Source organism: Lepeophtheirus salmonis, chromosome 6 (assembly GCF_016086655.4).
Source record: "Lepeophtheirus salmonis chromosome 6, UVic_Lsal_1.4, whole genome shotgun sequence".
NCBI lineage: Eukaryota > Metazoa > Arthropoda > Copepoda > Siphonostomatoida > Caligidae > Lepeophtheirus > Lepeophtheirus salmonis.
This window is the reverse complement of record NC_052136.2, coordinates 50,187,186-50,202,683: the sequence shown is the minus strand read 5'-3', so window position 1 is coordinate 50,202,683 and position 15,498 is coordinate 50,187,186. Positions and strand designations below refer to the sequence as shown.

The following is a 15,498-nucleotide window of genomic DNA, read 5'->3' as shown; positions in this document are numbered from 1 at the left end:
ATCATTTTGATTTAAAAAAGAACCCATATTTCCAGGGAGCCCAGGTGGGGTTAAGCCAAGGTGCATCGATAAGAAACTTGCAATGCAGTCTGGTTGACAGTAGCTTGCAACATTTTTGATGACGTCACTACGTACCCAAATTCAGTGTTACTCAATCCTGATAAGTGATAATGAATAATTATTGATAAATACTAGAAGCCGAAGGAGGATAAAAAAGTTGTGAACTGCGAGGAAACACATTTAATACATAGGGATTTGGATGGATCTTTCGTACGAAAGATTGGTATATATTCATCCGCTTCCACCCATCTTTTCCGTTCCTAGGAATTCATATTTTTCTATTGGAATATCCAATACATCTTATGATCCTCTCTTCAACTTCATGTTAAAGTGATCTCGTCTCTTAGCCGTTGTGCCTCACCATTTATGGAATAATTTTGTATTGGGAAAATGTGCTACACATCAAGGTCTATGATCGTGACATCTGACCTAGTGAATCATTGCCTCTATGCTCAAGAATAAAAAAAATCTTCAAGATCTTTCATGAGATCATCGTATACTTCCACATATAAGAACTATTGAGTTCCATAAAATGACAGAATAATAGACTGAAAGATCCAGTGGTAGGAACACAAATATTTATCATACTCCATCCACAGCTCCTTAATTGAAGTTCTTGAGTCCTTTTCTCGGTAAATCAACTCTGTTTCGTCTTTTACTCTAAGAAAAAAAATTTCATTGAAAGGTGTTCTTGATGCATATAATGCAGAAATGTATGATCTATATGGATAATTATATAACACTATAAGCCTGATGCCAGATTAGTGATTTCTTCAATCTTGTGAGTACCTTTTGTGATTGGAAAACAAGTTGAAGATTATTCTAGACTTTAAATATAATGCTTCTCTCTTTTCTTGATAGTTTAGTTTGCAAAGCATATTCTATTCTGCTATAGCTTATAAATAGTTATTGGGAACTATTAAGTGAGTATGTGTTAAAATATAAGTGACTTCTTAACTTCTGCAGATTTTATTGGAATATTTGAATGTCATTGCAATTTCCTAACTTATTGACACAGGAATCCTCTTATAAGCAGCTAAATTGATTGTTAGCATATTGGAATATTACTCTTTCGAAAAAAAAATAATTACTAAGTTTGTGCCATACGAGCTAATATTATTATTATTTGATTCATTCGGTTTTATTTTGGACTTGCAAATGCAATTTCGTTATTGAAATTCTTGTCAAGTGAATAGAAACTTCAAAATCATTTATATTATTAGTTAAATAATTATCAATAGTTTTTACTACTGACTATTCCATACTATACAAAAGTGGGGATGTTTTAAAACACTTAATTTCCCTAGTTTTATTAAAATATATACATAAGTATATATATATATCTATCTAGAGAGAAAAGTCACATCACAAGGCATAAAATTATTCAAGGTATCATACTCGGTTATATTAGCAAGATAATTACTTTGAACTCTATTAGATTTTCTCCAAAATAAATGACAAGTTAAGATCTTATTGTTAGTTATACATTATATACTATATTTATTTGAAAATGTACGTTCTGAACTATTTTTTTAAATTCAAAACAACTTATAATTTATTTTTTTAATAAGTTTTAGTACCGTCTGTCTGATTAGAAAATAAAATACTATTTTATCATGTATGAATTATTTCTATAAATTTGAATTTCCTCCTTAAGTGACTCCTCTGTGATGTCATCAAAATAGCTAGTACAATTGTAAACAAAAGCAAAGAACCTTGAGTTTAGGAAAATTGGGTGAAAATAAGCTAGTTACAACAATAAACGGCTAAAAAGTATCCCAAATATATTTGATAGTTTATAATTCGAGGAATTTTAATTTATTAAGGCTCCTTAAAATATCATTTTTCAAAATTTCAGAGGGACAATAGAGAATGCTCCGAAAAAAAAAATATTCCTCAAAGATATTGGAAAACACGTGATGCTCTCAAAAAAAAAATTACTTCTGAGTACTGTTATTAAAAGTGTAGAGGTAACCGTAATAATTTTTTCCCCAGTATTTAAAAATATATTTTATAGTTTGATATTCTAAAAGTAACTAAATTTGAAGATAACTTTTGTTACAGTACACAAATTGTTTTTTTTATCACTTGTGGTATTAGTATAAATATTTCTATTGTCATATATTTTTGAGGAGTTGATATTCAAATAGAAGCTTAAATCCAATACTTTAATGATGTTAAAATACACATTCCTCTTCCATTATTCCTTTCCATTGATGTATGTATATGAATTGTATCAATCATATAACCAAGAGAAAATGGACTGCAAAACATTTTTGATTGCCATATCCATGAAGCATTTAAATGGCGAACCAAAAATGAAAAATTCCGCTTCAGAAGGGGAATGAGGCTGTGATTTTATCGAGCAAGGCTCAATACATATAACCTACAATGCCTTTGTTTTTATTTGAAATAAAAAAAAATTTAATTAAGGATATTATGTTATTTTTGTAAAAACGAAGAGGGTGAACATTTCATCTACGATTCCTTAATAGTATCTTTACGGTAGCTAGACTTTTTTACTTTAAGTGTATTTTAAAATTGTTAGGTTCTGTATCTATGACGTTACTCTAATATAATTTTCTCCGAACAACTAGACCCTGAAGGCTTTTTGATTATTGATGTATAAATAAGAAAATAAAGCGTAATAATCATATACTTAGAAGAAATATATTATTTAATATTTTAAGTTTGAAAAGAAAGAGATTAAAAGAACGTAGTAGGTTAAGTTTTACGTCATCAAAATATACTAACATATATGTTTGAAATAGGCAATATTTTGTATAATACAATAAATATACAATATAAACGTCAATTTGACTTAAGAATATTTTAATAGCACAGTTTTATGTTCATGAATCCCTCACCCGGACAATAAAGTCCATCATTCATGTAAAAGTAGTTGAGTATAGCCAGCAAATGTATTACTCATAACAGTTAACATATTGTGATTTTTAAACCTCTATAACTCTCTCTGTCAAAATGAAGAGATTCTGTGATTTAATTTTTGTATTGTTTGGAGAGAGAAAAGTATATATTCGTAATCATTATCAAAAGAAGAATAAGGCCTCTGTTGAGGAACATAGCACTCTGCCTTAAATAATTGTTAAAAAAATAATTTTAAAATCAAGACTTAAGGCAACACAAATTAAGTAAATAAATATAATTAAAATTCAATTATAGTACAAAATGGTAAACTTAGGACCATACCAAAAAGTTTGAAAAGCAAAAATATATAATTAAGTATTTGAATATTTATTAATAACTGATAAAAGTTGCTATTTATTTCGAATAAAAATATCATTACTTGATAATTTATAGAATAAAAAATCAGAACTAATTGTTTTAAAGGCTAACATCAATTTGTATACTGAGTAAGCTAACGCCAATAAAAGTAAATGCTTTCCAATACTTATTTCGATTGTTATGAAACTTGACGATATCATTACTTGATAATTTATAGAATAAAAAAATCAATTTCAGAACTAATTGTTTTAAAGGCTAACATCAATTTGTATACTGAGTAAGCTAACGCCAATCAGACTGCCTTAGAAGATCCTTGTTACCTCACCTCTATGTATAGTCCCCTTGGTATTTTCCCTCCACAAACATTATACATTTTAAATCACAAAACCTATTTATTTATAGGAGTTGCTATTTTGAAAGTTATAATATACAAAGTTCTTAGAATTATATTCACTCATGACTCGTGTAATTCACCAGAGTTATCAACATTGAACGTATGAAATCTATATCAATACATTGTATATATTGTGTTTAAATAAAGATTGCTGGTAATTTTGCCGCATGACAGATTCGCCAACTTTTTTTACTTGTTATATTATGTATTCGAACTTTACTGTCTTATCTCGTGCAGTTTAATTATATAGCTAATTGAAGAATTAAAAAAAGGCAAATAGGGATAAAATAATTTAAAAAGAAGAAATTTGTACTGTTTATACTGTATAGAGTCTAAGGAATCACGGATCTGGGAGGATGAGTATAGACTATTGAACCATATTCAAGTTCTAAGTTAAGGTTTGAAGAAATGAAACAAACTTCAAATATAACTCTGAAATATTAAAATCCTCCACTCATCGTAAATCGATTTCTTCAATGTTTCAATCTTGGAAAGGAAGGAGTTCATTCTACTCCCAATGAGGCCTCTCAATAAACAAAAATGTCGTTTTTATGAGCATTCTGGGACTAAAAGTAGAATTTTACAATATATCAGTCAACTGATCTTTTTTAACAAAAGAACTGATTCCCTAAAAGAAATGAATCTTTAAAAGAACTGAGTCATCTTTGACAGATTATATGTATTTTGATATGAATGATGATGATTGCTGTAGCTTGTTGGATTCAATCCAGAGTTGAGATTGAAACCAGGGAGAGTATGTTATCCTGGAGAAGGGAGTGAGGAACCCGAGCAGTTTGCTTAGAGGTATTGTTTACGTAGATTTGAATTGTGTAAAGAGGAACTGAAGAGAAATGGGGGATTTTGAAATTGATGATTGCTGATTAGGAGAAGGAGTAGGAGCGAGTAGTAATACTAATAGACGATGAAGAAGAGGAGTAATAATGGGAGTTACTTGTATTTCCCAAGGTATAAATAATATCAACAGATTGGGATTCCATTTCTACTCACTATTAAAGATTTATCATGACGTCATTTCTGATCAATAAAAACCATAAACACCATAAATCTTTTGAATCCGACGTCCATCTATCACTAATCATCACTCATATCAAGTGCCGACTGCTCACTCCCAAGCCCCTTCTACAGCCCTACACAAAAAATACTAACTAGTGTAGAAACATGAGCTGTATTAAAGGGAGAAAAGAAGTTACACAAGCAAATGATATCACAACGTAATAATAGAAGTTCATAAAAATAAGATTGACTGTTGTTTATATTATTCAAACTTTACTATTTTAGGAGAAGGGTAAAAATTCTTATGTCGTACCATGAAGAATGATAGTGTAGTACAAGGGGCTCACGTCTAGAGAGGACAAGTGAAGATTCCAAATGTCCGGAAAGATGTCTATCAGGACTTTCTTATCCAGAAGTTCGATAAAAGTATGTGCATAGAGCCACTCCTTCCTCTCCACAAAAAAATGTGAATAGGAGACTCCATAACACCCATGGCCATAGTTCCAGCTGGACTTTTTGTTCTGAAGACATATCTCACTGAAGCCGAGACATTGTCTGGAGGTTTAGCTGTTCTGCTTATTCGCAGTGGCATAAACGGTGAAAATTTTTTCATCAAGAAAGGCAAAACTTTCCCCGATTTTTTGTTGGCCTTGAGAAAATTTAAACTTTGTGCATTTTTCCAACTGTCTCAGCTTGCCATGGTCAGAGATAAGATGTCTTGTTGTCTTCCTCTGTGATTATGCACCAATGTCAAAATAAGACCCTGTACTTTATATACTTACACTCTTAGTGCTTAATTTGTATATAGATACATTTTCTGTTTCTAATTCTCTAGAAATAAATATATGAAAGGATAATCAGTGTAAGTAATGAGCTTTTTTTATAACATTTAGCATTTTTGTCCACAAAATTGTTGACATTAAAATTGATAATTAAAAAAATATAAAGAAGACAAATCCTTGTAAAAATTTGTAATTTTGCTTTTTAAATTTGTGAAACACAATATATAAGAAACCTATTTTACTCAAATGTCAAATATCTTATCTCACACAATAGACAAGAGGGCCCCACGTATCGAGTAGGTATATATCGAGTTTGATTGAAATCTCATTTGAAATATGAGAAGATACTATTAGTATTTTTTTTTTTTTAAAGCCCACGTATTCATATTAAACTACATGTCAAGTACACCTTTCGTTTTTTTGTTGTTTTTTTTGTATGTGTGAAAAATATTTGTTACCACCTTAAAAAGCGAAATATAAAAAAAATCAAAAATGTCGAGTATACTCATTCATACAACACTTTGGCCCGTTGACACGTTTTTGTTTTAGATTGATTGCCTGCAAAAGGACTTAAAGTTTATTTAACACTTGTTAGACTATTAAATATACCCTTACATTCTATATACAATTTAGGATTATATTTTCATAGCTGAATGAGTCGTTGAGTCGAGTAGATATGGCTTTGTTCATTTTTTTAACGGTATATTTTTTAATATCTGAAGGTAACTTTTGGATTTTCAAGTTAAATTTTATCATTTATATAAATATTGTACATAAAGTTTCAGCTTCTGTAGATATCACGAATAGAAATTTTGCAAAAAGCGCAACAATATGGCCAGAAAATACTGTGAAATATAACTTTGGATATAGTTTTAAGAATGAAAATAATAAAGAACTTGTCAGAGCAGCAATGGAGCATATTTCATCTCAAACATGTATAAAATTTGAGGAACACGAACAACCAAATGAAAGAAATGGATTTCTCTTAATTACTGAAGGTGATCAATGTGCAGCAAATATCGGTTATGCAGACTACACTAATACTGGAGTATATAATTTACCGTCCGGATCCTTGATATTAAATACAACATATTGCATGGTTAGTAAATTAATTATCTTAAAAATATATTTTTGAAAACCTTCCTTTCTACATAAATTTATATAAAAAGAAATTTGGAATTGTTCTGCATGAGTTATTACACATGCTCGGAGCCTTACATGAGCATGATAGACCTGATCGAAAAACCTATATCCAAGTATTATGGAATAATATGCAAGCATGGGCTAGACCTCAATACTATCGATTTCCTTACGAAGGTAAAGCATGCGTACAATGCCCATATACGCTTAAACAAAATTTGACAAATGAAGAACTAAACAATCTTGACAACTGTTGTGATGTGTCGCACAAGGGAGATGAGTTTAGTACATACGATTACGAATCAATAATGCATTATAAAAAAGTTAAAAGGTAAGAATTCATGTACTGTTTTAGAGTAAAGTTGTTTGGAACTAACTTATGGTAAGAGTTGAAATAACTACTGAGATATAGTTGAGTTTAAGGGGGGGAAAAAGTGACAAATGATAATAGTAATTTGATAAATACACTCATTATTGTTGAATTATTTTTTTGTTTTTGTTTATGGGTTTTTTAGTTGGCAATTTAAAGATTGTATTTTATTTTCCTATGCTGTAGTCATTATTGTTAAATTTCTAAAGAGTGAACTTCATTTTCTACTACACACAAGATGTTTACGAAACCGGATTTAACATTTACATGGGCTGCACTCCTCTCATCACAGCTGCTTGTAGATGATCAAATGAAGGGTCATAACAGCTAAGCTGCTCTCCTCTAAAACTTTCTTCAAATTGTCAGAATTACCATGTAGAATGTTGGTTTTTTTAACGTGCACAAGATGCTCCCGATCAGCCTTACTGTACTCCACTATTAATAAGGAAGGGAACAATATTTTCTTTTGGCGTACGCATATTTAAAATCAAGTACTAAATAATTTTATCTTATTAACAAAGTAAATCGAAAATTTAACAGTTTATATTTTCCCTTTTGGAAAATAGATTTTAAAATTAACTGGCCTGCCAGGATATTTATTGGTAACATTACAAAGTACATAGAAATGACATTCCATTCCAAAAAACTTTATCAAAAATATTGGAACCCCTATGGAATAAATATTTATTGATAGTAATAATACCTATATTTCAAGGTTTGCAATCGAAGAGAAAAATACATTTGATACACTAAAAGATGTTCAACCTGATGTAGATATAGGACAGTTAACAGGTATGAGTGATCTCGATGTTATTAAGACAAATCATCGCTATAGCTGCCCATCCAAAAAAAGTATTCAACTAATACTCCTATAAAACACATGTATTATTATAGGATATTTTTTCAGAGAATTGTACAACAAAAACTGGAAATTGTGTATTCCCTTTCAAATATAATGGTTTCACCCACAATATCTGCACAGATGATTATTTTGATTATGAACCATGGTGTGCAACAAAGACTGGACCAGATGGTTCCTATATTAAGGGTTATTGGGATTACTGTAACAAGGACTGCTTTGGTGATTATTATAAATTTACACTTTTCAAAAACAACCATTTGAAATATTATACTTTTACCGTGGGCGCAAATAGTGGCCTTCCAGATTGTACATATTTTATATATTAACACTTTTGTATTGCCCCATTAACTTAAAATTCCTGACTGCTAATCTAATTTTTACTAATATTAAATTGTTAATCCATTTTTTACGTTTGTTTTAATTAATATAGAGTGCGGATTGTCAAATTATATGAGGGATTCATGTGGAGGAACAAATAATTCATATAGTCGAAATGTCCTAGACAATAAGGAGTTTCCATGGCAAGCTTACTTGGTTAATAAACAGGATAGAATATTTATTTGTGGTGGAGTTATTTTAAGTACTAATTTTATTCTAATGGCGGCCAGTTGCTTTAATGATATTCAAACAGACCCGTATGAGGTAACAGAATGAGTCAAATTATGTATTATTAATAAATATTTGTAGAATTTCATATTTACTTCATCTATTACCTAGGTTAAGATTAAGAATATCTTTCCGTCAGATAAAGGATATGGAATATTTCTTGAGTTAAAATCTATTGATATACATCCTAATTATACACAATCACCTCTAGCTAACGACATCGCCATTATCGAACTTGTAGAATCTCTTGCATTTTCTGACGGTATACTTCCAGTTTGCCTAACAACTCCCAAGAAGCACTTTTATGCTGACAGAGCTGCAACATGCAAGTTTAATTTCCAGTGTTTGTTTTTGAATAATAATAATAGTATTTTATATGTGATACTTTAGTTACCCACGTTAATGATAAAAATGTTCAGAGCTATTGGCAAATGCTGAGAATGAGCATCTTAAAAGTGACATCTTCAGGATGTGGTCATAATACAACTAATCAAATTTGTGCACAGAGAATGCACAACTTCACTAAAGAAGAGTTAGTCTCTGGGCCTTTGGTAATGAAAGAAAACGGGAGATGTACTGTTATAGGTATATCTTCAAAAGCAAGTGATTCATCACCTCCATCTAATCAAATCATGTTCACAAGAATCGATGCTCATTTGGGATGGATTAAAGATAAAATAAATTCCCAAAGGAGTTAGATGCTTCATTTCATTTTACTTTTTAGAAATTGAAATTTTAATCTATTGTATTTATTTATCACTGATATGTATTTGATTTTATGTATTACATAACATTATGATAGAGTTGCAGTCTTGAAATAAATTAAAAATTTACTTTATTTTTCATTTTTTTATTCGTAACTAACAGTAGTATCCATCATTTGATAAAATTATTTGACATAAAGAAACAGACAAATTTTGCTTGAACAATAGTACCTCTACAACAAATTGTGTGCCAGTTATGCATAAGCTGAAACTTTTAACTCATCTTTTTGTTTTTCATTTATTTTTTAGGGGACACAACTAAATATCAACTTTGTATGTACATTAATAACCCAGGCCTCATGCTTTTTAAATCCTTGTGCCAATGGAAAGGATCTTGTAAGACTTAGCAATAGGCTTGAAAATTTGAAAATTTAAATAATGGTTTCTGCTTTGTTTTTATATTTTGAATCGTTTGGACTTGAGAAACTTTAATTTCCACCGGAGACATTTTTGAAAATGAGTCCTTTACAAAACTTCATAATTTGTTAGAATTTGAGTTCTTGGTATTATTTGTGAAGCCATGCACTTTTTCAATTTTTCCGTTATGTGCATGTTTTTTAAGCATACCGGCAAATAATATTTTCTACAACTCTAAGCATGTATGTAGTGTTAAAATATTATATTATTGTTTAGTTGAATATTTTAGTCAGATTTGATAAAATATTACGCTTCGGGCAGGTTACAGAATTTAAAAGATGCAGACTCGCAGCCTTTAAAAAAAACCTGAAAATAAAATATCCATGCTCAAACACTTTGTTCTGTGTGATAAGTATTCCTTAGCCCCACCGACCTATTTAATAGATGGATAATCAAGTAGCTCTCTTTTTCCTTTTTATTCAATAGGTTGTACATCCAATTAATATGTAGGTAAATGGTGAGCACCTTAGAAAACGAATGTTTTGTAAAAAAAAACACACACATTAAAAATTGGGTACTAGGAAAACGGCCTTCAGAGAATGGACTGTGGAAGGTTGCCCTGGAGAAAATTGGCATGGAGGAAAATTGCCCATATTTTGTTCAAAATTCATGTATAATAATAACGTATTATAAATTCACTTAATATTATTTTTGACAACTATCTAAACGTATTTGTTTGTTCCCCCCACCAAGGGAGTACCTTCAAGTGTGAGTGATATTATTGCTATACAATTTGCTTTCAATTTTCGAATTCAATCCAATCTTCTAAAAAATGGATCGAGAGGATTGATAAGGGGGGAATAGATAGCTTAGGATCTTTTCAAATATGGTTGAATACCCTCCGCCCTCAAAATGACCCAAAGATAGTGTGGAATTGCTAAAAACCTAAACCTATACATCTAAAGAACCCCTTTAATACAAAAAAAAAAACTTTTTACCCCTCATTTTGCAAATTGAAAACCGTATTTTTTTAAATCTTTTTTCTGATGAATGATACATTAAAGTTAGAGTATTTAACTGAATTCTGTAGCAAATAATTTATATAATCTCGTAAGCAAATTATAAAATAAAACAAAATTTTATTAATTAACGTTTTATTCAAACAAATATTTATATTTTATAAATTCCTATATAAAATAATACAACAAATTTCTTATAATAATTTCCAAAGACCTAAAATAGATGCAAATTATATGTTAAATCTCTTATAAAATGTACAAAAATAATGTTAAGCGAATTTATTATGTGTTATTATTCATCATGAAATTTGAAAAAAATACGAGCAATTTTCCTCTTTGGTAGTTTTCCGCGCACTTTAAAATTGTAGTGTATGCTCAAAGAACATTGCCCCGTTGGCATGGTTTTTATTATTATTGCTTGAACAAATACTAAAGGTGGATCAAATACCTGTTAAATAATAAAATATGTCTATACATCATATTTACATTTGATATAGACTAACAAATCAAAGTTTGTATTGTGTATCTTTGTTGTAAAGTCATCTTGGAACTGTGTAAATACATGCTTTAAAAAAATAATTATGCAATCGTAATCATATTAAAAAAGAAGAAAAACATATATTTAGGATTTTAAATATTTAGCATTCTTTAGCATGGAAGATTTGCTGCTTTTGGCAACCAGAGCAATGTTTTGTTTTTTTGAAGTATTGTGTTATGCAACATCATTGTCGTACTTACTTTGAGTGACAGACAGCTTTACCTCAAGCATGATACTCTTTCAACTCAAGCACCCTCCCCATCAACCTTTTTTCCCGTCAAACACCCTTGTCTCCAACATATTTGCCGTTCTACATACCTGCCACCCAGCACTTTCACCGTCAAAACTTATAAAATAAATCTTACACAGTAAATATTCTGGCTCGTTAAGTAGATCCAAATTCACACACTAGTATGAATCTTAAAACTATACACGTGCAATAATTTGTATTTTGCTAAGCTATTTGTGGATGTCTTTTTTGCCAGTTTTTTAAGTCATCACACAAGCTACATCTCTCACAGACTTGGTAGAACCTGAGTTACATTTTCTTTTCGACAATCTCGGATTGAAAAGTGATGGGCGTATTACAAAGGTTGATATCTGGAAAAATAATGTCAACTATAGAGTAGCATGGGAGTTTGTGAAGTCAGTAACCAATGATGTTGCTGAAAGAGGCTTAAAACTCATGAGTGACTTTGCAACAGGGTTAAAACCGACCAAGAGCAGAAAAACTGTTTACGGCAAGTTATAAAATACCACAGAAATAAATATATTAGTTTCAAGAAATCTAATTTCAAACATTAATAATCAATGTATTTCTAGTATATTATATTGCATTGTTTTTTAGTATAGAGTTATTAGCTTTGTTCAATAACAAAACAACCCTTTTTTTAAATCTGGGACAAAATTTACCCATGGTCACAAATAAAGTGTTAATAACATATTTATTGGTTTTGATTTTATACCAATATCAGTGATATACGATGAGCCATTGTTAAGCTATAGTCAAAAGAATCCAAACAATCTCGATTTTTTTTATTTATTTGCTTTGTTTCAGAGCCACCAACAATAAATTTTCAAGGCCCATGTAACAAGCATAGCCGTGGTTTAAAATCAAATTGACTGGTATATTTAGTTTCTATAAGCCTTGAAAAACGGGCAATAGTCAAATTTTAATAGGATTGAAAAAAAAGTTAAAATTTGAAAAGGTATACATTGTATAATTTTTTTAGTGACCTCAATATGAACTTAAAAGAATAAGACAATATTAAATATAATATTGTATATTGTAATAAGTATGACTGACGTTTTATAATCAAGAATATATATTTATTTGACAAAAAGAATACTACACTTGGGATCATTTCATATAATATTATTTGTTTGCAGGTGGGAGTACCCAGGCATTATGTAGACTTATTTGATAGACTATCACACACAGTTTTTCAATCCCTTTCACAGTATGGTCAAATAAAAATATAATAACTTTACCGAAAGAAATTTTTTTAAATTATAATTATTTTAAGTTTATTTTAAGAAAGCAATGGAATTATTGAATTGTATTGTACTCAAGTACTCCCACTAGTACTACAAAGTAGTAATAAATAGTTGAATACCAGTAATAAATAATAATTAATACAAATCAGAATCACCAATTAAACATTATTTTCCTGATTCCATTTAATCGTCCCATCATTATATTGTAGGTTATAGTTTGACGTCATGAAAATAGACTAACATATATGTTTGAAATAGGCAATATCTTGTAAAATACAATACATATACATTATACACGTCAATTCGACTTAAGAATATTTGAATATCACATTTGTATGTATAGACATTTAGAAACCCATAACCCAGATTATCACATCTATGATATGCCTATAAGTAGTCGTGTATTACTCATAACTTTACATGGTATTGTAAGTTTTTAAACCTCAACAACCATCTCTGTCAAAATGAAAAAGTTCTGTTATTTAAAGATTGTATTGTTAGGGTAGAGAAAGTGAAATCTTTAGATAATATACGATTACAAATTCTGTTTTGAGTACGGCTTCTTGCTAAAACCTACATTTTCTATTGTTATTGAAGCCGTAGAACACGAGAAGGATATCAAAAATCTTCAATGGCTGTAGCTTTGGAGTTTAAAATCTTTTTTTGTTTTAATGTTTTAAGGTATAAATTCGGTTCAAAGCCATATTTTGAAATGAAATAACTATATAGATTACATAAATAAATATTATAGTTTAAAGTTATTCCTCCATTTAAGAACTTAACAAAATTTCTATCAAAGAGGCCAGATGAAAAATTATAACATAAAATATCCAACTTCTTGTAAGCAGTGTATTCTACTGGGGAAAGTTATATGTCATTGATTTAAAACTAAAAAAATGAAGCACATTAGCACTAAATAAAAAAACAAACATCATTAACAAAGCAAATCCATACTTCTTACCATATAAAAATAATTCTAACCAAAATCAATAATAGCAATCAGGAGTTAGACTTCGGTGGATACTTCATTTTCCTTTGAGATAATCCACAAATATAGAAGCTTTTATTTAAATTCAAAGGTCTATTTTCAACCCTTGATGTTTGCAGAATTTTGACAGCTATTTTTTATATAATTAATTAAGATAGTCAGTATGTATACATGAAATAAAATATAAACACCCTCCCAAAGAGAAGAACAATATACAAAAATGACTTGCTTTATCCTCCGGATCTCAAAATAGAAATTTCAACTCTCGTAAACTAACCTCCAGTACACTATAGTTTAAAAAAAAAAAGAAAGAAAAATGGAAACACCTTTTACATATACAAAAAGGCCAAAATACACTTTGAACTCACTAAATCTGAATTTCATATTTATACAACACACAAAAAGACGTCTGCAAAAAGTACATAATAAACGCTTTTTTTCCTGTCATTAACTTGTTGAAGGGCTCTTCCTAAATCGCCAATCCATTTTCAAGTCGTTTTTTTCTTTGTTCACTCTCTTAAACTAATTTTATGTGATCATCGTATAATTTTACTTGAAAAATATTCTAAGTCCAAAGGTGTGAACCATAAACTTTTTTCATAAATCAGTAAAACTCATGTTCTGTTGACTTGCCATCATGAACTTCATTTTATTCTTCTCTTTGTTTTCAATTATTACTCTATTTTCCTTAAATTGACTCTCCCGACACTTAAAAAATTTTCAGCAAAAAAAAAAATTACTTGAAAAATATTCCAAGTCCCAAAAACTGACACTTAATCAATTTCCAGCCAATTTTTTTTTTAAGTTGATGGATATTCTAAGTCCTAAATACACTTAACAAATTTCCAAAAATATGTTATGCTGATTTAAGTTGACTTGCCATTATCAATTTCTTGTAATTTAACATGAAACATATTCCAAGTCACAAAAACTGACACTTAGTACATTTTTAGAACCATAATTTTTTTACTTCATAGATGTTCTAAGTCTTAAAAAATACACTTAAGAAATTTTCAAAAACCAGTTTTGCTCATTCAAGTTGACTTTCCATCATCAATTTCTTATGATTTTACATAAAAAATATTCCATGTCCCAAAAACTGAAACTTGGAATATTTTACAAGTAAAAAAAAAAATTTTTGCTGACAAATTACAAAGTCCGAAAAAAGAATCTTGGAAAATTTTCTAAAATCAGTAAAACTGATGCTATCTTGACTTGCTATCATCAACTTCATTATATTTTATATTTTGGTTTCCCACACTTAAAAAAATTTCCAAAAAAAAAATTACTTGAAAAATATTCTAAGTCCCAAAAACTGTCACTTAGTAAATTACCAACAAAATAATTAACCCGTTTTTATAGGATAATAATACAAAATCTTCAAAACGGTTGTCAATTGATATTCCCTGCTTTAATTAATCAAACTCGCAAAAAAAAATCCTTATTTGATTGGATTCTAATACAAAATCCTCAATACGGGTTTTGTGTTGACTTACCCTCCTCCACTTAAATGAATTAGAAAAATAACCCTGTCTTAATTGGATTCTGATACAAAAACTTCAATATGGGTTTTACTTTGACTTGCAACGGTCAACTTATTTTGGGTCTCAAAATAAAGCCCATGCATAATGATTGGATTCTAATACAAAATCTTCAAAAGGTTTTATTTTTTCACTTTCATAAAGGTTTTCTTGCATTCATATGAAAACTCATAGGCTCAATCAAGGTTTTGTGATGTGAACCAACACATATGACAAAGCCAACACTTCTGTCTTGCATTAAGGAATATAAATCCATTTTATGTATTTTTATACGTAAAATGTCATGGACGAGGTTTAAACATTTTAATTCATTTAAATTG

General features: G+C 29.5%; 1 protein-coding gene across 3 annotated transcripts; it reads left to right on the top strand.

Moving 5' to 3' along the window:
• The first annotated feature begins 5,023 nt into the window (after positions 1 to 5,023).
• Positions 5,024 to 9,312, top strand: LOC121120809 (tissue-type plasminogen activator). 3 transcript variants are annotated; one of them, XM_040715685.2, is made up of 8 exons: positions 5,024 to 5,576; positions 6,276 to 6,595; positions 6,666 to 6,967; positions 7,722 to 7,858; positions 7,914 to 8,087; positions 8,299 to 8,510; positions 8,586 to 8,799; positions 8,865 to 9,312. In XM_040715685.2, the coding sequence occupies exons 2-8, from the start codon at positions 6,407 to 6,409 to the stop codon at positions 9,170 to 9,172; spliced, it is 1,536 nt and encodes a 511-aa protein (XP_040571619.2). In that variant the 5' UTR covers positions 5,024 to 5,576; positions 6,276 to 6,406; the 3' UTR covers positions 9,173 to 9,312. The 3 variants fall into 3 exon arrangements, with proteins under 3 accessions (XP_040571619.2, XP_040571618.2, XP_071745747.1); XM_040715684.2 differs by lacking the exon at positions 5,024 to 5,576 and adding an exon at positions 6,130 to 6,218; XM_071889646.1 differs by lacking the exon at positions 5,024 to 5,576 and adding an exon at positions 6,142 to 6,218 and having other exon boundaries at positions 6,282 to 6,595.
• The last annotated feature ends 6,186 nt before the right edge of the window (positions 9,313 to 15,498 follow it).

Bases quoted from the DNA above. Each gene is read 5' to 3' on its own strand.
- LOC121120809 (XM_040715684.2), top strand. From the start codon at position 6,173: ATGGCTTTGTTCATTTTTTTAACGGTATATTTTTTAATATCTGAAG. The intron at 6,219-6,275 runs GTAACTTTTGGA...TTGTACATAAAG, and splicing joins ATATTTTTTAATATCTGAAG to TTTCAGCTTCTGTAGATATC. The intron at 7,859-7,913 runs GTATTCAACTAA...ATATTTTTTCAG, and splicing joins TAGCTGCCCATCCAAAAAAA to AGAATTGTACAACAAAAACT.